Source organism: Podarcis pityusensis (assembly GCF_964106645.2).
Source record: "Podarcis pityusensis genome assembly, chromosome: 10".
Lineage (NCBI taxonomy): Eukaryota > Metazoa > Chordata > Lepidosauria > Squamata > Lacertidae > Podarcis > Podarcis pityusensis.
This window is the reverse complement of record NC_138035.1, coordinates 711547-736619: the sequence shown is the minus strand read 5'-3', so window position 1 is coordinate 736619 and position 25073 is coordinate 711547. Positions and strand designations below refer to the sequence as shown.

Sequence of the window (25073 nt, the reverse complement as noted above, 5' to 3'; positions counted from 1 at the left end):
AGAAAAGGACCCAGAGACCCCAAGCGCCTTCCGTGGGGCCTGGATCCCGGCACGCCTGCTGCCAAGGGGGCTTTCCTCGCAGGGGCGGAGATGGGGCGCCCACCCACGAGGACTCCCTGGCCCCCTTTCCCCCCCGCAGGCATCCCTGGGGCGCGGAGAGAAGCGGGCCAGGAAAGGGTTAAGGGGTGCGGGAGGCGCCTGGATAGAGACCCCCCTGTCCCTCCCCGGCTCATCTTGGGGGGGCATTAGGGACGGAGAGATGGCGAGGGGTGAGCCAAGGGGGCGTCTGGGTGCAGGGGAGACTCCGGGATGCGAGGGGGGCAAGGGCGGGGGGAGGAGGGGGCACCCCCGGGGCAAGGAAGCGCAGCATTGGGGGGGGGAGGCAGTTGGAGGGGCCGCCTTGGCTTCTCCCTCCAGCCCAGGTATCGACCCCCCGCCCTTCAAGGAGACCGGAGAGGGATCCCTGGAAAGTGGGGGTCCTGTCCCCCCACCTCTTCCTTCCTGCAAGCAGAATCCTCTTCCCGTCTGTGGTAAAGCCGCTCGCCCCCAACTGCCCCTTCCTCACCTGTCTTTGCTCTCCGGCCAGAACAGGTTTCTTGAGCAGATTGGCGAAGGTTTACTTTTCAAAAACACAGGCCGAAATAACACCGGTAGGGCTGCCACCACTCCCTTTGTTCAGGGGAACCCAGAGCCACAACCCAGGGAGAAGGGTGTGTCCCGTTAACCTGGCAATTCCCCCCCCCCTCTCTACAAGCTGAATCCACAGACTTGCAGACAGAAATTCTCACGGTAGAGCGTAACTAAGCGGAAGGCTAGGATTTAGCTATTCCCTCGGAAAAGGCACAGATACCAAACAGGTTCTTCTTTAAAAATTTATTTTAAAAGAATAACAGAAAACATGTTGAAACCAACAGGCACATCTTATGAGACTTACAGCAAGAAAATAAAAACATTGTATAGTTAACTAACTTTACATACTCACAAAGACACACAGTTAGGATAGTCAGAGTCTTTTCAAGCATCTGCGTACTGAAAGTGTTTGAAGATTTCCATTTCAAAAGACGAAACGATGGCTATTAAGTTGATGTTACAGCCGGGCATCTTTGCAGTTGCAGAGCAATGGCAGAGAGCAACTCACAAACAATTCCTTGATCCTTTTATTTACAATTCTTACTTGGCGTCGTAACTGTCTAGCCAATCAAAAGTCCTAATTGACCAATTTACTCTTTTGCAGCTGGGTCAATTTTAGGTTTGAACCCTAATCAAAGAATCTTCCTCCCATCTGTGGAAATTAACCAGATCCCCAATTCTCAGCAGTTTAAAAACAAATAACCTCCGGGAGGGGGGAAGAGGTTCACACTCCCAAACCAGGTGTCAGGCCTTTCATTAAATCAAGGATTCCTTTCCTCCCATAAACCTCTCACATCAGGGAGCCAGAGTGTCTAGAGTTTAAAGATATACAACTCCCTTTCCCAGGGTCCATACGGCTGATGAAATACCCACAAGGCCACACTCTTTTACTTGACCAAGGAATGATTTTCTAAACAGTTATAACTTTACTACACCGTCCCATAAGCCCCTGCCCTGTCCAGACACAGCCATTCTGCCCAGTCCAACCACTGGTCCCCTGGAGAGGAGAGGAAATCCGGAGAGGAAAAGGGGAGGGGGGGCCTTCTCAGAAGCGGCTCTTGGTTTTTGCAATCCCACCCAGGAAGCAGCCAGAAACCTTTTCCTCTCTCTCAGGCTTCCATCTTTAAGTGTCCTTTCTTGAGGATGAGGATAATGTACACCTGTCATCAGAAACGGGTGCAGAGTCCATGAAATAGAAGTTGCACTTCAAAACATTTCTGTTCCTCTTATTCTTTGCAGCCAATGTCAGAGTAACTGACAAGCTGAGATACAATCCTTCAGCATCCGATGACAGCGACTGCATGAATCTTCCCAGTCAAAGGACCCATTTTCAAGATAGACAGTGCTTGGGGCTGGAGGCTCTACACACCGGGTGTGCCTGTGCAGGCCAAAGACTGCCAGTATCAGCACAGGTGAGGTGTGTGACATTCCCAAATGTACAGACTGTATGTGAATGAGAGTTTGTGGGTGGGATTATAGTTTACAGCAACCCTGTGATATTCTCCACCCATAACATTTCGTAAGCTGATATTGCAGTACGAATTCCAAATTAACTACAAAAAATCACATGATAATAATAATAGTACAGTGGTACCTCGGCTTAAGAACTGAATTTGTTCTGCAGGTCCGTTCTTAACCTGAAGAACCACTTTAGCTAATGGGGCCTCCTGCGATTTCTGTTCTCATCCTGAAGCAAAGTTCTTAACAAAAGGTACTATTTCTGGGTTAGCAGAGACTGTAACCTGAAGCGTCTGTAACCCGAGGTACCACTGTAGAAGTTATAGTATTCGTCTTTTCCCCCAGCCACTCTGGGCAGCTTACAGTACATATAGGTAAAGGTATAGGGACCCCTGACCCTTAGGTCCAGTCGTGGCCGACTTTGGGGTTATGGCACTCATCTCGCTTTATTGGCCGAGGGAGCCGGTGTACAGCTTCCGGGTCATGTGACCAGCATGACTAAGTCGCTTCTGGTGAGCCAGAGCAGGGAACGGAAACGCTGTTTACCTTCCCGACAGTACAGTTCATATACAAGACAGTAAAACATCAAACGTTAAAAACCTCCTGATACAGCTGTTTTCTAAATGTCGGATGGTTGCCTACTTCCTTGCCCTCTGAAGGGAGGGCATTCTATGGGGCAGGAGGCCCTCTGCCTGGTTCCCTGAAACTTCACTTCTAACAGCAAGGGAACCAGCAGAAGACCCTCAGAGGCGGACCTCCCTGTCCGGACCGAATGATGGGCGTGAAGATACTCCTTCAGGTCCACACGGCCTAGGCAGGGGCCAAAACAGCACTCAAGTAAGCAACAGCCAAGCAGAGTAGAGTAATATCAGAATATGAAGTGGGAACAGGCGCATTTCAATACTGTAATTCATATATAATTCAATATGAGAGTAACCCTGGGACTAGATAACAAGCCTCCAGGTGGACGTGCCCCATCTGCCCTTCACGTTCCTCTTCCACATGGGCAGAATCTGCCTTCTGGACTGTGGGATTCACGGTTGTTCTCCTCCTCTCCATCCACCAGGGCTTGACTTCAGGTGCAGCAGAATTCCCCAGCCCCCCAAGGATTTGAGACCCATCAGCTTTCCTCACCTGGTTTAGCCGGCCGGTTGAAGCCGTTGCTTGAAGCCCTGTTGCATGCTGACAGCTTCTGGAAGCCACAGGTGAGAGCTGAGTGCAGGGTGGGGAACAAGGGTGGAAAAATGACCCCAGGAGGTGCAGGACATGACCACCACCAAAGGAACTACTGCTCCCCAACACCCCATGACATCTAGATTCAGGTAGGTAGCCGGGTTGGTCTGATGCAGTTGAAATAAAAAATTTTAAAATAGTCCAGTAGCACCTTAGAGACCAACTATGATTGTTCTAGGTATAAGCTTTTGTGTGCATGCACACTTCTTCAGATACACTGACACAGATGTCACCAGAGCCTTGTATATCGTGGGAGGGTGGGGTGGGGTTTTTCTCAGAAGGGTACTCCTACTACCATCTCCTACTACCCTTCACTATATGAAGAAGTGTGCATGCACACGAAAGCTTATACCTAGAACAAACTTAGTTGGTCCCTAAGGTGCTGTTGTTGTTTTTTAGTCGATTAGTCGTGTCCGCCTCTTCGTGACCCCATGGACCAGAGCACGCCAGGCACTCCTCTCTTCCACTGCCTCCCGCAGTTTGGTCAAACTCATGCTGGTAGCTTCGAGAACACTGTCCCACCATCTCGTCCTCTGTCATCCCCTTCTCTTTGTGCCTTCCATCTTCCCAACATTAGGATCTTTTCCAGGGGGTCTTCTCTTCTCTTGAGGTGGCCAAAGTATTGGAGTCTCAGCTTCAGGATCTGTCCTTCCAGTGAGCACTCAGGGCTGATTTCCTTAAGAATGGAGAGGTTTGATCTTCTTGCAGTTCATGGGACTCTCAAGAGTCTCCTCCAGCACCAGAATTCAATTCTTCGGCGATCAGCCTTCTTTATGGTCCAGCTCTCACTTCCATACAACACTACTGGGAAAACCATGGCTTTTACTATACGGACCTTTCTTGGCAAGGTGATGTCTCTGCTTTTTAAGATGCTGTCTAGGTTTGTCATTACTTTTCTCCCCAGACCCTAAGTTGCTACTGGACTATTTTTGTTAATTTTTTTACTTCAACTGTGTCAGACCAATATGGCTACCTACCACTAAGTACAGTTATCTCCTTGCCTTGAATATCCTGCTTTTCAGTGCCAGATTAGGATAGTCCTATGTCAGAAGACAAGCACAGGATCAGGCAGCACATCATCATTATAAGGAACCATTGGGGTGGGTGTTTCCAACTGGGATTCCCATGTGCCAGCTGCTTTCCTTCCGTTTCTCCTGCTCTCTCCATGCAATGTGAGGCATGTAGATGGAGGTCCATCTCCAAGAACAGGAGCTTCCCTGAGCACCCATTCAGCTGACCCCAAGCACCAAGCCTTGTCACTAGTTCTCTGACTGACCCAGACCACAGTCCCTGGAAAAGATGTAGACCTGGGTCTCACATAATCATCCGTATGGACCTCCTGAGGCCAATGGGACTGTGCAGGTGATTCATTAAGAGATTGAGGTGGAAACGGGGTCAACCACTTGATTTGAAAGGATTTCCCACAGGACAACAGTATTTCAAGGTCATGCTGTGTTATTAAAGATGATTGAGGATTATGAAAGGTTGCTGATGCATTACTACCATTTGACATCATAGCATTTTCATTTCCTAAAAATTGGGAACATGGGGAGGACATGGGAGAATGTAGGAGATGTTGAAATAAGAGAAGGTGCTAATGGCGGTTGTTGTGTCCTTTTCACCCCTGTGTTCTCTTTCTTGAAACCCAAACAGGATTTCCTTTCTGCCCACTCTGAAAAAGGGGATGGAGAAGACAGAATTGCAGGGGACAGGACACCTTTTGTTTCATTAGGAATAGCCATTAAAATGTGTGAAATGTGGAATATGCTTCACTGAACGAGCACACATAGTTCACATCAACAAACACAAAAAGGAAAGAACCCATTTAAAGGTATGGAGTGCGGAAAGAGCTTCTCTTTCAATGCAAAACTTAGAACACACCAGAGGACTCACAAAGAGAGAAAATCTTTTAAGTGCAGGGAGTGTGGGAAGAATTTCAGTCAGAGTGGAAACCTTAAATTGCACAAACGGACTCACACAGGGGAGAAACCATATAAGTGTATTGAGTGTGGAAAGAGCTTTAGTTACAGTGGAAACCTTAGGGAACATCAACGCACTCACACAGGAGAGAAACCATTTAAATGCATGGAGTGTGGAAAGAGCTTCAGTCAGGGTGGAGACCTTAGACGACATCAACGGACTCACACAGGGGAGAAACCATTTAAATGCATGGAGTGTGGAAAGGACTTTATTACGAGTTCACAACTTAGATCACATCAACGGACTCACACAGGGGAGAAACCATTTAAATGTATGGAGTGTGGAAAGAGTTTTAGTGATAGTGGAAGCCTTAGATCACATCAACGGACTCACACAGGGGAGAAACCATTTGAATGCATGGAGTGTGGAAAGGACTTCAGTCAGAGTGGACACCTTAGACGACATCAACGGACTCACACAGGGGAGAAACCATTTAAATGTCTGGAGTTTGGAAAGAGTTTTAGTGATCGTGGAAGCCTTAGATCACATCAACGGACTCACACAGGGGAGAAACCATTTGAATGCATAGAGTGTGGAAAGGACTTCAGTCAGAGTGGACACCTTAGAAATCATCAACGGACTCACACAGGGGAGAAACCATTTACATGTCTGGAGTGTGGAAAGAGATTCCGTCAGAGTACACACCATAGAAGACATCAACAGACACACACAGGGGAGAAACCATTTAAATGTATCGAGTGTGGAAAGAGTTTCCGTTGTAATACAAGCCTTAGATCACATCAACAGACTCATACAGGGGAGAAACCCTATGAATGTATGGAGTGTGGAAAGAGCTTCAGTTATAGTAAAAACCTGAGAATACATCAACAGACTCACATTGATAAGAAACTATTTCAGTGTATGGAGTGTGGAAAGAGCTTTAGTGATGGTGGAAGCCTTAGAACACATCAACGGACTCACACAGGGGAGAAACCCTATGAATGTATGGAGTGTGGAAAGAGCTTCACTCAGAGTGCAAACCTTAGATCACATCAACGGACTCACACAGGGGAGAAACCATTTAAATGCATGGAGTGTGGAAAGGACTTCAGTCAGAGTGGAACACTTAAAAAACATCAACAGACTCACACAGGGGAGAAACCACATAAATGTATAGACTGTGGAAAGAGTTTCCGTTCTAATACAAGCCTTAGATTACATCAACGGACTCATACAGGAGAGAAACCATTTACATGTGTGGAGTGTGGAAAGAGCTTCAGTTATAGTGGAAACCTGAGAATACATCAACAGACTCACATAGGTAAGAAACTATTTAAATGTATGGAGTGCGGAAAGACCTTTGGTGATAATGGAAAGCTTAGAACACATCAACGGACACACACAGGAGAAACCACTTCAATGTATGGCGTGTGAAAAGAGTTTTAGTAATAGTGGATGTCTTAGGAAACATCAACAGACTCACACAGGGGAGAAACCATTTTAATGTATGGAGTACAGTAAATACTTCACTCAGAGTGGAAATCTTATAAAACATCAGCAGATACACAGGGGAGAAACCATTTAATGGTATGGACCAGGGGTCTGCAACCTTTAAGACAAACAGAGCCACTTGGACCCGTTTCCGAAGGGAAAAAAACTGGGAGCCGCAAAACCATTGCGACATTTAAAACAAATATATCTCCGGAGCCGCGATCTGACAGCGGGCGGGAAGGTGACGTCGGGACGGTGCGTGACTAACGCACGCACCGCCCCCATGCGACGTCACAGCCAGTGCAGCGCCCGCCACTGTGTGGAGTGCCGGGGCGCACAATGTGCCTCCTCCCCTCGCTAGTATCCGCCCCGGAGCCGCAGCAAAGGTGTAAAAGAGCCACATGCGGCTCCGGAGCCGCAGGTGGCAGACCCCTGGTATGGACTGTGGAAGGAGCTTCAGTCAGAGTGGAACCCTTGATTTATGTCAACAAACTCTCACTCAAGACAAACCGTATAAATATCAGGAAAGTAGATAGAGGTTCACTCTTAGTGGAAGTTCAAAATCAACAGACTTATGGACAGGAAGAACTTTAAGAGTTGAAACCCTTCAAACCATCAACGAACTCAGAGGGGAGAAGCAGTTTAAATGAAAAGACTGCAAAAAGTGCTTAATTTATAATAGAGTGATCAAGGAACATCCCAGGATTCTCACATGGGAGAACCCATTTAGATGTATGGAGTGTGGGACGTCTTCCTCTCAGAGTCCACTCTGAGCAATGAACTCAGCAAGAAATCATTCCTAAAAGCATGAGGTATATGTGAAGTTCTGGTGTTTATATGTAAAACTGTATAATAATGAAATAATGAAGGCAACATCTCACAATCATGAGTATAATTTTAGATGAAAGTACCTTTGGTTTTTGCACCAAACTCTGTCACTCCCCCATGATCTCCAAGCACTGCTTCTTCACCAGAACTTCATCGCTGCCTCCTGCCCTGCGTGTTCTGAAGAAAACTTGAAATACTGAAATTGAATGGGGGATTTCCCCCCAGCCTAATTTCATTTTTTATTTTTTTTAAATAAATTTTTATTAATTTTCCAAACACAAAATAAAAAAAAAAACAATACACAATACACCAACATACAAACATATAAACATGTATAATTTCATAGCCATTTTTTCATAAACCTTACTTTCCGGACTTCCCCATACCTCCCCTTTTCTGCATCCTTGTTTTATATTTCTTCAGCAACTCCTCACAACTAAATATTCAATTCAATTTCTTTTAAGTTCTTCTAATATTGTTAATTACAGCTGCAATTCTCTGTTTCCCAACCCTTTGACATTTTAACATTCCTGAATTTTACAACAAGATAAACTTTGAATTTCTTCCAATCTTCTTCCACTGTCTCTTTCCCCTGGTCACGGATTCTGCCAGTCAACTCCGCCAGTCCCATGTAGTCTATCACCTTCGTCTGCCATTCTTCCAGTGTGGGTAGTTGTTGTGTCTTCCAATACTTTGCTAGAAGAATCCTTGCTGCTGTGGTCGCATACATAAAAAAACGTCCTGTCCTTCCTTCTCACCAATTGGCCGACGATGCCCAGGAGAAAAGCCTCAGGTTTTTTAGGAAAGGTCCATTTAAGAACCTTCTTAATTTCATTATAGATCATTTCCCAAAAAGCTTTTATCCTCGGGCAGGTCCACCAAAGGTGATAAAAAGTACCTTCAGACTCGTTACATTTCCAACATTTGTTATTGGGCAAATGATAAATTTTTGCAAGCTTGACTGGGGTCATGTACCACCTATACATCATTTTCATAATGTTTTCTCTTAAGGCATTACATGCCGTAAATTTAATACCGGTGGTCCACAACTGTTCCCAGTCAGCAAACATAATGTTATGACCAATATCTTGTGCCCATTTTATCATAGCTGATTTCCCCGTTTCGTCCTGTGTGTTCCATTTCAACAGCAGATTATACATTCTCGACAGATTCTTAGTATTGGGTTCTAACAGTTCTGTTTCTAATTTTGACCTCTCCATCTGGAAACCTATTTTCCTGTCCTGTTTAAATGTCTCGTTTATCTGAAGATAGTGCAACCAATCTCGCACTTTGGACTTTAATTTCTCATAACTCTGTAATTTAACTTTTTCCCCATCTTGTTCTAAAATTTCACAATATTTTGGCCATTTAGACTCCATATTAAGTTTTTTCACCTCTTTAGCTTCCATTGGTGACAACCACCTGGGAGTTTTACTTTCCAATAAATCTTTATACCGCATCCAAACATTATATAATGCTTTCCTAACAATATGGTTTTTGAAACCTTTATGCAGTTTTACCTTATCATACCATATGTATGCATGCCAGCCAAATCTATTGTCAAACCCTTCTAGATCCAAAATGTCTGTATTCTCAAGAAGTAGCCAATGTTTCAACCAGCAGAAAGCCGCCGATTCATAGTAGAGTCTTAAGTCCGGCAGGGCAAACCCCCCTCTATCTTTTGCATCAGTTAGAATCTTAAATTTTATTCTGGGCTTTTTGCCCTGCCAGACAAATTTAGATATATCTTTCTGCCACTTCTTGAAACAGTCCATCTTGTCCAAAATCTGCAATGTCTGAAATAAAAACAACATTCTAGGCAATACATTCATCTTGATAACAGCAATTCGACCTAACAAAGAGAGTTTCAATCTTGACCATATTTCTAGATCTTTCTTTACCTCTGTCCAACATTTGTCATAATTGTCCTTAAATAAATTCACATTCTTAGATGTTAAGTTTACCCCCAGGTACTTTACTTTTTTCGTTATCACTAAACCTGTTTCATTCTGAAACTTCTCTTTTTCAGCCAATGTTAAATTTTTGTCCAACACTTTCGTTTTCTGTTTGTTCAGTTTAAATCCTGCTACTTGACCAAATATCTCAATTAGTTCTAATACTCTTTTAGTACTAGTATCTGGCTGTTGCAAAGTCAGTACTAGGTCATCTGCAAATGCCCTTAACTTGTAATGTCTAGCTCCGACTTGTACTCCTTTAACCAACTGGTCTCCTCTAATCATGTTTAACAAAACCTCCAGGACTAATATAAAAAGTAAAGGGGATATTGGGCACCCCTGTCGTGTACCTTTTTCTATAGATATTTCTTCCGTAACCACATTGTTTACAATTAACTTTGCTTTTTGTTTAGAATATATTGCACCTATACCGTTTTCAAACCCTTGACCTACCCCCATCCCTTGGAGATTCTTCTTCATAAAGCTCCAACCAATATTATCAAAGGCTTTCTCCGCGTCCACAAAAATTAAAACAGCCTTCCTATTGATGTCCACTTCTAACAGTTCCAAAATGTCTATAATGTTCCTCACATTGTCCGACATATGTCTCCCTGGAAGAAAGCCAGTTTGGTCCTTATGAATCTCCCCTACCAACACTCTCTTCAGTCTTTTTGCCATAATGTCTGCAAAAATTTTGTAATCCACATTGAGTAATGATATAGGGCGGTAGTTTTTAACCTGGTTCTTTTCAGTCTCAGTTTTCGGTATAAGTGAAATAAAGGCTTCTTTCCACGACTCCGGTGCCTTTTTCCCCTCCAAAATTTCATTACATACTTCCTTCAGTGGTTGTACTAACCATTCCTTCAACGCTTTATAATATCTGGCGGTCAAACCATCTGGTCCTGGAGATTTTCCCAATTGCATCTTCTGAATGGCACCCTCTATTTCTTGTCCTGTTATTTTCTCATTCAAAATCCTTCTGCTTTGCTCTGAAATTTTTGGTAATCCATGTTTCTTAACAAATTCTTCTATTTCCTGTTCGTTAACTGGCCCTTGTGCATATAATTTCCTGAAGTAACTTTGAAAACAATTACTTATCTCGTTTGGTTTGTGGATAATCTTTCCGTCCACTTCTAAACTTGTCACAGTGTTCAGTTTTTGCCTCTTTTTCAATTGCCATGACAGAAGTTTCCCACATTTATCTGCTGATTCAAACGTCTTTTGTCTCATTTGCTTTATTCTCCATTCTATCTCTTGATTCATCAATTCCATATATTGCACCTGATAGTGTTTTATTTCTCTCAGAATCTCATGGGACTTTGGTTTAGACCTCAATTTCTTTTCACCTTCTTTTATTTTTTCCAGAATTTTTTCTTTCCTTTCATTTTGCTTTTTCCTCTTTATGGAGTTCTGTTGTATTAGGAAACCTCGCATCACGGCCTTACTTGTGTCCCAGATTATTCTTTTTTCCACTTCTGTTCTCAAATTTATCTCAAAGTAATCTTTCAGTGTTTTTTGGGCCTTCTTATAAATCTCTTCATCTCTAAATAGGGTGTCATTCATTCTCCATCTGAAGGATCCAGTTGATGTTAGTTTCATCTCCATCTTTACAGCATTATGGTCGGAGCAAGTCTTTGAGCAGATTTCTACCTTTTTAATCCTTGGCGCCATACTGCTAGTTACCCAAATTTGGTCAATTCTTGTCCATGTCATTTTTGCTTCAGAGAAAAAAGTTCCCTCTCTCTCAAGAGGGTTCCTTGTTCTCCAAATGTCAATCAAGTCCATAGTTTCAGTCATTTCAAAAAAAGTCTTTGGTAGTCTCCCTTCCTTGGAAATTACTTGTCTCTGTGCTTTGTCCATATTTGTGGAAACTACACCATTCATGTCTCCCATCATTACTACTCTATAGTCTAGATAGTCCATTAAAGTCTCATGCAACTTCTTGAAGAATTCCGCCTTCCCGTCATTTGGTGCATAAATTCCGACTATCAAGATTTTTTCTCCTTGAACTTGTATTTCAATTGCCAGGTATCTTCCTTGTTCGTCTTTAAATATCATCTTTGGAGCCAATTTTTCTTTTGCATAAATCACCACGCCTCTTTTCTTAACTTTGTCTGATGAAATAAATTCTTGTCCAAGTCTCTTATTTACCAATAATTTCCTATGTGTCCTGGTCACATGGGTCTCTTGTAGACATATTAGGTCTAATTGTTCTCTTTTCAAAATATGAAAAACTTGGCGTCTTCTTCGGGGAAGGTTCAAACCATTACAATTCCAGCTAAGAAGTTGCAGAGACATTTTGTTATTAAGTACCTGTTCCTCCGACTGCTCCTAACTTTTGTTCGTCTTCAGATGGTGGTATGAGTCCAAATGACAAGTTTGCAATGTCTGTCACTCCTTTTTCTTGTATTGTTGTTTCTACTGTTCCTTTCTGCAAGTCCTCCTGATATCTCTCCAAAAACTGTTCTTTATCTTGAACTGTTCTTACTTTGACCTTCCTTCCTTTGAAGTTAAAAGACAATCCTTGTGGAAACTCCCACCTGAAGGGTATGATGTTTTTCTTCAGCAGGTAGACCAAATCTTTATAGAAGGATCTCACCTCCAAGATGTATTTAGGGATATCTTTAAAAATTTGTACTTGACTATTTTCAATCTCCAATGCCTTTTGGTAATGCAAGTTCAATATTTTATCTCTTTCTCCTTTGGATCTCAATGTGATCAAACAATCCCTTGGCTTCTTACCTTGCCTCCTGCCCAGCCGAAAAGCTGTTGTTATTTCAAGTTCTTCTTCCTGCAGCTCCTCTTGCCAAAATTCCGTAAAGTTCTGTGTGAGGAAGTCCACAAGGCTGTCTCCCTCACTCTCGGGAACCAGTCTCAATTTCAAATTTCTCTCTTTTCTCTGTAATTCCAGCAAAGATAGGGCTGCATCATGTTCATTCACTTTTTTTGTAATCGGCACAAGCTCCTCCCTTGTCTCCTCTGCAGTATTTTTTGCACTTTCAGCAATCTTTCGTGTTTCAGAGCTTTCTTGAATTAATTTATTAATAGATTCTGTATTAGATGTTACACTTGCAGTATTCAAGTCCAATCTTGCTGTCAGTTCTGTCAATTTTTTTGAATTTTCCGTAGATAGCTTTGTCAGTGCTTCTAAAGATTGGTTTATTTTGAGCAGTGCCTGTGTCATTGAATCCATAGATGCTGTTGCCACTTTTTCCTGTGCAGCTGGTGGTATGCCGGGTATTGAGCCCCTTTTCTTTTGTGTCTGTTTTGCTTTGGATCTAGTTGTTATCTCTTCTGCTGGACCACTCATATCCTCAAGGTCGTTCTCACAGGAAAGACTTGCAAGTGGAAAATCCCACTGTTTCTTTTTCACTGTAACAGTTTCTCTTTATACCCTCTAGAGGGAGCATTTAATTGTATCCAAGTGAAAAGAGAAAGAACAAGGAAACATAGAGCAATCAACAAAAAATCCAAGAGTCCACAGTAAAAGTTTCTGTCGCACTTTTTCAGTATAGTCACAAGTTCAACAAAGTAATTCCATTAAAGTCCCGTAACTTTGTCTCAGACAAAACCCCAACTTTGTATCCAGTCTGAACTGACAGTTCACTTTCCCGGTGCCTTACTCAGGCAGTCCGTCCTGGGGATTTGGCAGTGGAAGATGTTTTTTTCCTCAGTTAGTTTCAGGCAGATTTACAGTGTCCAGTTTTCTTCCCCCCTTCTCCTGCTTACTGGGGGGAAGTTTAAGTCAAATGTCAGGTTTGACAGCTCAAAGATAATTTTCTTTCAAATGCAGCTTTACTCTTTCGTTGCTTTAATTGCCATGCAGATCGGGGAGGCAGACTTCCTTAATTTATGCCTTTCCCGTTTTCAGCCAAATTTCAGGATTTAAATTTAAATGTCCCATTTAGTCCCTCCGTCTTACTCACGGGGTTTACAGTCGAATTTCTGGTTCAGGAAGGAATCGGCGCTCTCCGTTCATGGCGACGCAGCTTCACTCCACGGGCTGGGTTGCGACTCTCAGCACCGCGCTCACCCCCGATGCCGCTCCGTAGCCTTTAAAAAGGCTCTTTCACAGTACCGGGGGGCGCAAAAGGTGCCCACCGAGTCTCCTTGTTCACAGGCTTCAGCGCCTGTGATTTTAGGGGTCCCCCGCTCGCCGTAGCGGGTCAGACCCAAACTCGCGGAGCAGTCCTCCTCCGGAGCTCGAAGCGAGGACCGCCATTAAACGCTGGCGCCGACCGGAAGTCCCCCCCAGCCTAATTTCAAGAGGGGGAAGGAGGGGCTGCAGGTACCAGGGAAGTCTCCTGGGGGGCTCATGTGTTAATGGTTTCAGAACTCACAGAGTTAAAGAGTTCTGGTGACGTCTCTTTCCTGAGGCGTGGTTAGAAACACTTAAGGGAGGGGTTTGACTCCGTGTGTTTCAGTCTGACTCTCGGACGCCATGCGAAAGGGAGAATGTGTCAGTTCTCGCCAGGTCTGAATTTATGGTGTTATTCTTCATGATTAAAGACAAGAGTAGATAAGGACTGCCTTGTGTCTGCTCTGATTTATTCCACACGTGCTGCACTTTGCTTCTCACCGCTGTGTTTCGCTCTGCTACCGGCAAGAGAAAGAGGCCTGAGGAGGACTTTTGCAGGAGGCACGGATAGCTTGCAGAGTTTCGCAACGGAAGTGTGCCAGGCTCCATGTTCAGTCTCTGTGTACACTCTTGTCCGGTGTAATCTCAAGATCATGTTCACTCATGAACCCCATGGGGCAACCCCAGAGCTCCTGCTCATTCTGGGGTTTGAGGAAGATAGTATTTTTCCATAGTCCCAGAATTTTTGATTCAGTCATGTACTCAGGAGTTTTCCCACCAGAGGACCACAGTGCTGTAGCTGCTGCTGTTGTCATGGACTGGCTGGGGAGGGGGGGAGGCACCAGTTGGGGGACCCACAAGGGAAGAAGGCTCAGAGCCTGGGGACTGGTGGGGGGATGAGCCGAAAGAGGGAGAAAGGGGTGCAGACCGGAAGGGGAGATTTTGCAGGCTGAGGAGGAAACGGGGTTTGGTGAGCTGGAAGAGTCTGGGGCAGAGACCAGTTCAGGCTCAGAGGGAGGAGAGGAGGGGGCCAGGAGACCCAGAGGAGGCCGGCTGCTGAAGCATCCATAGACATTACCCCTCCTGCTGCGACCAGCTCCCCTCTCCCCTGGTCTAGAGCACACAGGAAAATCCAGTTCAGACCCCATGAGCCTGTACATGATATTAACAGGTGTTTGGTTTTTTGTCCCAACATGCATCACTTTAATCTTATTGATAATGAACTGTATTTTCTGCCCATTCACCCCGTTTGGAGAAGTCCCTTTGGATCTCCTTGCAATCTCTCTTTGTTTGAACAAACCTGGACAATTTGCTGCCATCAGCAAACTGCCCCCTCCCTGCTCCCTCCTAAGTCTAGATCATTTATGAACAAGTTGAAAAGCCACAGGTCCCAATACTGATCTTGAGGGGACTCTGCTTTCTGCTCCTCTCCATTCAAAGAACTGTCTGTTTACTCTCTTGGTGTTTCTGAAGGAGGGCTGCCTTCCTGGTGGTGGGATGGCGATGAGCCGAAAGAGGGAGAAAAGGGAGCAGACCGGAAGGGGAGGTGTTGCAAGCTGAGGAGGAAACAGGGTTTGGTGAGCAGGAAGAGTCTGGGGCAGAGAGCAGTTCAGGCTCAGAGGGAGGAGAGGAGGGGGCCAGGAGACCCAGAGGAGGCCGGCTGTTGAAGCATCCAGGGAGACCCCCCTCCTGCTGCGACCAGCACATGCCTTTGAGTCTGGTGGTTAGAACTCCTAGAATGTGGGGATCAACCAGAACAAAAACCCGCTAGCCTTTTCCCAGGTCTTTCCTGACCTGAGAGTCGTTTGTCTTTGTCAGGGAACTGACATCAGAGGCACGGGAGAAGGAGAGGGTCTCTGATTCTGCAGGAGAAGGTCCCAGCGCTAGGGGGAGAATCAGCTGGGAAGAAGGGGAAGAGAATGAGTGTAACACCAGGGATCCAGGAGAGCAACGGGACAGGGAGGTGAGGGTAATGAGGAACAGAGCTGGAGTGTGCCCGCAGCTGAACAGTTTGTGGAAGAAATGGAAGCGTTACATCAACAGCTCAAGATGAACCTAGAAAGGGCCAAGGCCAATTACAAGAAGCAAGCAGATAGACACCGCAGGGAAGGGGAAACCATAAGGGTGGGGGATCGCGTGTGGCTGTCCACTCAAGGGTTACCCTTTAAGGGAGGGTGCAAGAAGTTGCAGCCCAGACGACTGGGGCCATTTGAAGTTATACAACAGATAAACCCCGTGGCGTTCAAGCTCAGGTTACCCAACAACATGAAAATACATCCCGTGTTCCACAGGTCCTTACTCTCACCACACAGAGAGGGGCGGGAATTCGAGGGGCGGGAGGTAGAAGACATGCCACAACCACAGGTAGAAGAAAGGGAACACCAGAGTTCGGCCGCAGAGATAGTTGATTCAAGGTGGCGAGGTCGGCAAGTGGAGTACTTGGTGGCGTGGGAAGGAGAGCCCTGGTCGGAAAACACGTGGGTGCCAGCAGAGGCAGTTGGTGACGAGCATATGGTGGAAGTGTTCCACCGACGGTTCCCAGATAAACCCCAGCCCTTAGAGCGATTCTGGGAGGAACAATTCGGTACCACAGAGGAGGGAGAGAGTTTCGAAGGGTTTTCAGAATCTGAAGAAGAATCGGATTGGGAGGGTCATTCCTTGGGTGGGAACCTTAGCAGGTGGGAAGAGGTTTTCGCACCCACAGATGAGGACAGCTCATTCCGGGGTTTCTTTGGCTCACCGACCAGAGAAGAGGCTACAATAGAGCCCCCAGGTTGGAGGGGGAGTGAAGGGGGCCCTGGGAGGGAGGCGGATGTCAGGGAACTGACATCAGAGGGACAGGAGAAGGAGAGGGTCTCTGATTCTGCAGGAGAAGGTCCCAGCGCTAGGGGGAGACTCAGCTGGGAAGAAGGGGAAGAGAATGAGTGTAACACCAGGGATCCAGGAGAGCAACGGGACAGGGAGGTGCAGGGGCTCCAGGACTCTTCATTGGAAGTTAGTGAGGAGAGCCCAAGCACCCCGCTGCCCACGCCCACCCTGCGCAGGAGACTCCCGCGCAGTGAGAGGCGGAGACGATTAGGTGTCAAACAACTCTTATGTTGGCAACGCTTTAAGAAACGCCCACAGACAGATTCTACGAGTGACTGAGGGCAGCCACGCTGAGATGGGCTGTGCAGTCCGGATGGTTTAACCAGGCAATCTAATGGTCAAACAGAGCAGGATTACGCACGAGTAACTCCCAACCACTACAGTCTTCTCTACAAAGGACTCTACAAAGTCCTTCTCCTTCTTTTCCCCATGGGCTCCCAGTAACGTTTTCTGCCCCTTACACGCTAGGGAAAAGAGTCCCTTTCCATTGGACGCCTGGCAGCTCAGTGCCAAATCCGGCTGCTCCAGAGAGAACGGAAAGGAGCTGGAAACGCCCTTGTGCTCTGACGCGCACCAGTCACTTCCTCCCGGATCTTGGTGCTGCCGGTGCAGCTGCATTTACGAGAAAAAGAGAAATTGGAAACCGAGTCCAAGTCCCTTGGTATCCAAACTGGCCACTTGGACCAGCCTTGGGGCGTCTTCCTTGGGAAAAAGGAAAAGTTTCAGATCTCAGGTTCCCTGACAGGGAATGAGAGCTTTGATTGGCGTTCTCCCCTTGCAGTTAATTGCCTCTCTAATTGCAGAACCCCAATTCTCCCGTTCTCCCCTCCCCCTCCTCGCTACCTCTTGCCAGGAAGGCTGGGAGTGAAGACCGTCAGCAAAAGATACAGCAAAGGATGAGAATCTGGGTTGCTGGGTGTTTCAGAGAATCCCGCCCACAATCTTCTCCATTCTTAGACTCACGTCCGCATGCGCTGCTCCTGGCCACCCCAGGGTCTTTTACTAGATCAATTCATGGCCAGCTTGGGGCTGCAAATAAACTACCAAAAAACTAAATTACTGACAAAAAGCCTCACAATGGAAGACAAAAAAGAACTTCAAGAAAAAACAGGCCTGGAAACTAAAAAATAAGGTTAAATACCTAGGGATCTGGATTTCAAATAAAAGTATAAATGTATATGAGGATAATTATAGTAAAGTATATTCAAGATTTTAACAGATGCAAAGGAAAGAGGGGGATTTGCCCTGCCGGACTTAAAACTGTATTATGAATCAGCAGCTTTTTGCTGGATGAAAGAGTGGCTGCTCCTCGAGAATACAGATATCTTGGACTTGGAAGGTTGTAATAATGTATTTGGATGGCATGCATATCTTTGGTATGATAAGGTTAAAGTGCATAAAGCTTTTAAAAATCACATTGTTAGGAAAGCATTATATAATGTCTGGATTAGATATAAAGATTTGTTGGAAAATAAAACCCCAAGGTGGCTGTCGCCAATGGAGGCTAAGGCCGTGAAAAAAGTTAACATGGAGGCCAAATGGCCAAAATATTGTGAAATTTTGGAACAAGAGGGAGATAAACTGAAATTACAGAGTTATGAGAAATTAAAGTTTAAAGTACGAGACTGGCTCCATTATTATCAAATAATGGAGGTTTATAAACAGGACAGGAAAATTGGCTTCCAGGTGGAAAAATCAAAACTAGAAACAGAATTGTTAGAACCCAATACTAAGAATCTGTCAAGAATGTATAACTTGTTGCTGAAATGGAATACACAAGATGAAACAGTTAAATCAGCTGTGATTAAGTGGGCACAGGACATTGGTCATAACATCATGTTTGCTGACTGGGAACAGTTGTGGACCACCGGTATAAAATTTACGGCATGTAATGCCTTAAAGGAAAATATTATGAAAATGATCTATAGGTGGTACATGACCCCAGTCAAGCTTGCAAAAATCTACCATTTGCCAGATAATAAGTGTTGGAAATGCAAAGAAACTGAAGGTATTTTTTATCACCTTTGGTGGACGTGCCCGAAGATTAAGGCTTTCTGGGAAATGATATATAATGAAATGAAAAAGGTACTTAAATGTACTTTCCCTAAGAAGCCAGAGGCCTTTCTTCTGGGCATTGTCGGCCAATTGGTGTCAAAGAAAGACAGAACTTTTTTTATGTATGCTACAACAGCAGCAAGAATACTCATTGCAAAGTATTGGAAGACACAAGATCTACCCACTCTGGAAGAATGGCAGATGAAGGTGATAGACTACATGGGACTGGCTGAAATGACTGGCAGAATCCGTGACCAGGGGAAAGAGATGGCGGATGAAGACTGGAAGAAATTTAAAATTTATCTTAAGAAACATTGTAAAATTAAGGAATGCTAAAATGTTGAGGTTTTGGAAAAAAAGGGGAGTACAGCTGCAAAAGATTAAGTAAAAGAAAAGAATAAGGGAAAATTTGATAAAACCAAGGGGTAGGATTTGCAGAAACAAATTTGGAAATTGGGCTGCAAAAAGGGGGGGTATGGGGAAGTCGGTGAAGTAAGGTTTAAGAAAAAAGGATTTGAAATTATATATGTTTGCTTGTGTGTTTGTTTATTTGTATTGTATAATGTTTGTGTTTATAAAAACTGTGAAAAACCAATAAAATTTTTATAAAAATAATAATAATAATTATAGTAAAGTATAGAAAGAACTTTATAAAAATATGGAAACCTGGACCAAACTCCATCTCTCATTCTGGGGAAGAGTCTCGGTTGTGAAAATGAATATCCTCCCCAAAATGATGTTCTTATTCCAAACAATACCCATTTTAGGAGGAATGAATTGTTTTAAGGAGTGGGAAATGGAAATATCTAGATTTATATGGAGTGGAAAGAAACCGAGGATTAAACACCAGTTATTAACAGATCAAAAGGAGAGAGGAGGCTTTGCATTGCCAGATTTGGAATTCTACCATGCGGCGGCAGGATTGGTTTGGATAAAAGACTGGATTACAGTAAAAGATACGACCTATTAGACTTGGAAGGCCACGAGAATCGGTCTGGATGGCACGCTTCTTTAATGTACGGAAAAGTGAAGGTCCACAGGGGATTTTTGAGCCATGTGATAAGAAAATTGTGAAATAAAATCTGGAATAAATATAAAGGACTACTTGAGCCAAAAATACCCTTGTGGACATCACCAAGAAAAGCCATATACTCATGTTAGAATAGTTACAACTAGCAAAACTGACGGGAAGAGTTAGAGGAGTATTGAACCGGAAAATATTTGGAGAATGGAGAATATTTAAGGATTTTATAAGATCATATTGTACCAACCACACCGTATTAGCAGAACTTGAGTGATACTTGTAAACACAACAAATACTGTTTGTGGAGTAGACGGGAACAATATTAAAGAATATAAAACTGTGCGAAAGAAACAACGGCAGTATAAACAGCACAATGAGAATGATTGGAAGACTCGTTTTGTCAGAAGTCTTTTTTATTTAATTAGAAAGATTAAGTTTTTTCATGCACATAAATCTGCTTTTTCTTTATTTTTCTGTATCTTCTTCTTTCCTTTTTTCTTCTTCGTTTTTTCTTTAATTTTCTTTTTGCAGTATGAGATTCCAAATTCTTTATATATGTGTGTAATTTAAAACAATAAAGATTATATTTAAAAATAAATCAGTCTGTGGCCAGCCTGATCAAGCGTTGCTTCCTCTGGTTAGCCCCAGAATCCGGCCAATCGAAGGTCCCATCTGGGGTGCCATCTGTTGTAAACAAAAGCTGCCCTTCTTCCCTTATGGGGGACACAAGAGCCCTTTATAGAGTCCCTTGTAGGTTCTCCATCGGTAGGAGAAAAGAGCAGAGGCAACCAGAGACTATTGAGAAGCAAAGCAGCTAGTAAGCCTGATCTTGATTGATCTGCTGCAACAGGGTGCTCCCCTGAGGAGGACCCCGAACCAAGGCGTGCCAGCCCTTATACAGACATTTTAAATTCCCTGACCTGGAGCTCCAGACCACCCCTCTATACATCACAGAAGAGGTGTAACCCAAGACCACCCCCCACAAACATCATACCTACATCACAGAAAATACGGTCTATATCCAGTTCTAACTGTAGCTTCTTGTCCCACATAGATGAGGAGACAGATGAGGTGATCAGGCACTCCCATTTCTTTAAGAACTTGCCATCGTTTGCTGTGGTTGACCCAGTCAAATGGTTTTGCATAGTCAATGAAGCAGAAGTAGATGTCTTTCTGGAACTCTCTAGCTTTCTCCATATTCCAGCGCATGTTTGCAATTTGGTCTCTGGTTCCTCTGCCCCTTCGAAATCCAGCTGGCACTTCTGGGAGTTCTCGGTCCACATACTGCTTAAGCTTACCTTGTAGTATTTTAAGGATAACCTTGCTAGAGTGTGCAATGAGGGCAATTGTACGATAGGTGGAGCATTCTTGGGCACTGCTCTTCTTTGGGATTGGGATTCATGTGTTGCAGGAAACACATGAACTCCTCTTTGTCCTCAGGAATATAATCATGGGGAGAGGAAAGGAGCAACCGGGCAGGTGACAAGAAGAAGAAGAAGAGTTTGGATTTGATGTCCCGCTTTATCACTACCCGAAGGAGTCTCAAAGCCGCTAACATTCTCCTTTCCCTTCCTCCCCCACAACAAATACTCTGTGAGGTGAGTGGGGCTGAGAGACTTCAGAGAAGTGTGACTGGCCCAAGGTCACCCAACAGCTGCATGTGGAGGAGCGAAGACGCGAACCCGGTTCCCCAGATTTCGAGTCCACTGCTCTTAACCACTACACCACAGTGGCTCTCGACAAGACACTCAGGTTACCACCACAACTCCTCCCTCAACCCCTCCTCTTTGTGATGTGTCAATGATGTAGTCATGATGTAGTCTTGGGGGTGTAGCATGGGGGATTTGTTGTTGTCCTTTAGTCGTGTCCGACTCTTCGTGACCCCATGGACCAGAGCACGCCAGGCACTCCTGTCTTCCACTGCCTCCGCAGTTTGGTCAGGGGATTAGCAGCTAATAAAAGTTGGGGTCTTCTTTTGTTGGGGGCTTCCATCTTGTTCCACCTGGGGGCAGGGGGGAGTCCTGTGGCGACAGTCTTCAATCAAGACCAAGCCGACTGGCTGCTCTTTTGTTCTGCTCTTCCTGGCTGGTCTCCTTGTTTCTGGTCCAAGGGATCCCTCAGATTTTGGAATCCGCTTCTGGCTACAACTGTATCGGCTGCTTTTCTGAGCCTCTTGGCTGTTGTGCATGGACGGTGCCTGTGTCCACGGTCCTTGTCCTGGCCTGAGTCAGAGGCTGGGGTGGGGAGCTGGGATTTGGGGGGAGTCGTTTAGCTGCCCCCCGTTCCTGGTTTGAACAGCACCAAGACCTAAAACACGGAGGGATCTAAGCTCGTGGGGTGGGGGAGGGGAGGATGTTGCACTTGTGGGGGGACCCCACTTTGCAGCCGGATCTCCGGGATCAGCCCCTCCCCCGCTCTCCTGATCCAGAAGGAAGACGGGAGGGGGGAAACCTTCCTCCCCCCCCCTCAATTCTTTCCCTCCCCTCCCGGCACCTCCTCCTCTCACCCCGCCCCCACAAGCCCAGATCCCGCCCCCAAACGTCCCATCCCTTCCTCCTCCTCCTCCAATCCGGCTCTTCTGTCCCAGGAATGGGGGGGTGAGCCCCCTCCCACCCTGCCTTCTTCTCCAGGACGTGGAGCTTCCACTCCGGATTGCTGCTCTGCCCCGTAGATCTGGGGGGGGGGGGCGGCTTTCGATGCTGCAGGAAAGGAAAGGAGAATCGGGAGCGAGGAGAAAGAGGTAAAGGGGTCGCGAGGAGGGGGAGCAGAGGGAGGGGGGAGAAGAGGACCCAGAGACCCCTCCAGCTCCCCAAGCGCCTTCCGTGGGGCCTGGATCCCGGCACGCGTGCTGCGAAGGGGCGGAGATGGGGCGCCCACCCACGAGGACTCCCTGGCCCCGTTTCCCCCGCGCAGGCATCCCTGGGGCGCGGAGAGAAGCCAGGAGAGAGACCCCCCTGTCCCCCTTGCTCGTCTTGGGGGGCAATAGGGACGGAGAGATGGGTTGCGCCTGGCGAGGGGTGAGCCAAGGGGGCTCTGGGTGAAGGGGAGACTCAGGGATGGGGGGGCAAGGGCGGGGGGAGGAGGCGGGAGGAGACGAGGACCCAGAGACCCCGCCAGCTACCCAAATCGCCTTCCGTGGGGCCTGGATCCCGGCGCGCCTGCTGCGAAGGGAGCTTTCCTCGCAGGGCGGACCCCTCGCCCCGTTTCCCAGGCTGCGCGCGTCCCATGAAAGGGTTAAGGGGCGCGAGAGACGCCTGGATAGAGACCCCCCAGTCCCTCCCTTGCTCCTGTTCGGGGGGGGGCTAGGATGGAGAGATGGGGCGCGCAGGGCGAGGTGTCAGTCGCGCTAGAGTGCAGGGGAAACTGCGGGAGAGGGAAGGGAAGAGGAGAACTGGGGGGGGGGGGAGATAGGAAGACCAGTTTTTTTGGGGGGCGTCTCAATCGTGGCTTCCTTGGGCAATCTTCGAAGGGGCCGCCTTGGCTTATCCCTCCCGCCCAGGAATGCCCCCCCTTCAAGGCGACCAGAGAGGGATCCCTGGAAAGTGGGGGTCCAGTCCCCCCACCCCTTCTTTCCTGCAATCTCCATCCTCTTCCCACCCCATAAGCCCCTGCCCTGTCCAGACACAGCCATTCTGCCCAGTCCAACCATTGGTCCCCTGAAGAGGAGAGGAAATCCCGAGAGGAAGAGGGGAGGGGGGAGGCCTTCTCAGAAGCGGCTCTTGGTTTCCGCAATCCCACCCAGGAAGCAGCCAGAAACCTTTTCCTCTCTCTCAGGCTTCCATCTTTATTGTTTTTCCACTGAGGATGAGGATAATGTACACCTGTCATCAGAAACAGGGGTGCAGAGTCCATGGAATGGCTGTCAGGGCTGATACAGAAGTTGCACCTCAAAAGCATTTCTGTTCCTCTTATTCTTTCTAGGCAATGTCAGAGGGACTGACAAGCTGAGATACAACCCATCATCATCCCATGACAGCGACTGCATGAATCTTCCCAGTCAAAGGACACATTTTCATGATAGACGGTGCCTGGGGCTGGAGGCTCTACACCCCGGGTGTGCCTGTGCAGGCCAAAGACTGCCAGTATTAGCACAGGTGAGGTGTGTGACCTCCCCAAATTTACAGACTGTATGTGAATGAGAGTTTGTGGGTGAGATTATAATTTACGGCAACCCTGTGATTTTCTCCACCCATAACATTTCGTGAGCTGATATTGCAGTACGAATTCCAAAATAACTACAAAAAATCACATGATAATAATAATAGTACAGTGGTACCTCGGGTTAAGAACTGAATTCGTTCTGCAGCTCCATTCTTAATCTGAAACTGTTCTTAACCTGAAGCACCACTTTAGCTAATGGGGCCTCCTGCCGCTGCCGTGCGATTTCTGTTCTCATCCTGAAGCAAAGTTCTTAACAAAAGGTACTATTTCTGGGTTAGCGGAGTCTGTAACCTGAAGCATCTGTAACCCGAGGTATCACTCTAGACGTTATAGTATTAGTATTTTCCCCCAGCTGCTCTGGGCAGCTTCCAGTACATATAGGTAAAGTTAAAGGGACCCCTGACCATTAGGTCCAGTCGTGGCCGACTCTGTGGTTGCAGCGCTCATCTCGCTTTATTGGCCGAGGGAGCCGGCGTACAACTTCCGGGTCATGTGGCCAGCATGACTAAGCCGCTTCTGGCGAAGCAGAGCAACGCACGGAAACGCCGTTTACCTTCCCACCGGAGCAGTACCTATTTATCTTCTTGCTCTTTGATGTGCTTTCGAACTGCTAGGTTGGCAGGAGCAGGGACCGAGCAATGGGAGCTCACCCCGTCGCGGGGATTCGAACAGCCAACCTTCTGATCAGGAAGTCCTAGGCTCTATGGTTTAACCCACAACGACACCCAGCTGTCTTCTAAATGTCAGATAGTTGCCTGTTTCCTTGCCCTCTGTAGGGAGGGCATTCCATGGGGCAGGAGGCCCTCTGCCTGGTTCCCTGGAACTTCACTTCTAACAGCAAGGGAACCAGCAGAAGACCTTCAGAGGCGGACCTCCCTGTCCGGACTGAGCGATGGGGGTGAAGATGCTCTGTCAGGTCCACAGGGCCGAGGCTGAGGAGGGCTTTAGGTTGCAGATCTTGCTCCTCCATAATGATCGATGAATAGATAGCAGAGTAGGAGAAAACACTAAGAGGCAGGGGGAAAAAATTCAGCTGAGAAATTTATTACTGAAGACACATAAGCATAACAGGACCCAAATAATAGCAAAAATGTAACTCACAGTAAAACCCTGACTTAGCAAACCAAAACAGCACTCAAGTAAGAAACAGACAAGCAGAATAGAGTAATATCAGAATAGGAAGTGGGAGCAGGCGCATTTCAATACTGTAATTCATATATAATTCAATGTCAGAGTAACACTGGGACTAGATAACAAGCCTCCAGGTGGACGTGCCCCACCTGCCCTTCACTTTCCTCTTCCGCACGGGCAGAATCTGCCTTCTGGACTGTGGGATTCACGGTTGTTCTCCTCCTCTCCATCCACCAGGGCT

The 25073-nt window shown here is 46.2% G+C and overlaps 3 protein-coding genes across 5 annotated transcripts in view; 2 read left to right on the top strand and 1 right to left on the bottom strand.

Annotated features, from left to right (window-relative positions):
* LOC308486270 (uncharacterized protein) overlaps nucleotides 1–25073 on the bottom strand; it is a 230383-nt gene that overhangs the window by 65351 nt on the left and 139959 nt on the right. The window lies entirely within an intron of this gene.
* LOC308486225 (uncharacterized protein) overlaps nucleotides 1–25073 on the top strand; it is a 117447-nt gene that overhangs the window by 55725 nt on the left and 36649 nt on the right. The window lies entirely within an intron of this gene.
* Nucleotides 5155–25073, top strand: part of LOC308486237 (uncharacterized protein) — a gene marked incomplete at its 5' end in the record, with an annotated part of 28907 nt that continues 8988 nt past the window's right edge. The window contains one exon of the mRNA XM_081022809.1: nucleotides 5155–6562. Coding sequence (XP_080878935.1) covers nucleotides 5155–6562 — 1408 coding nt within the window. The remainder of the gene's footprint in view (nucleotides 6563–25073) is intronic.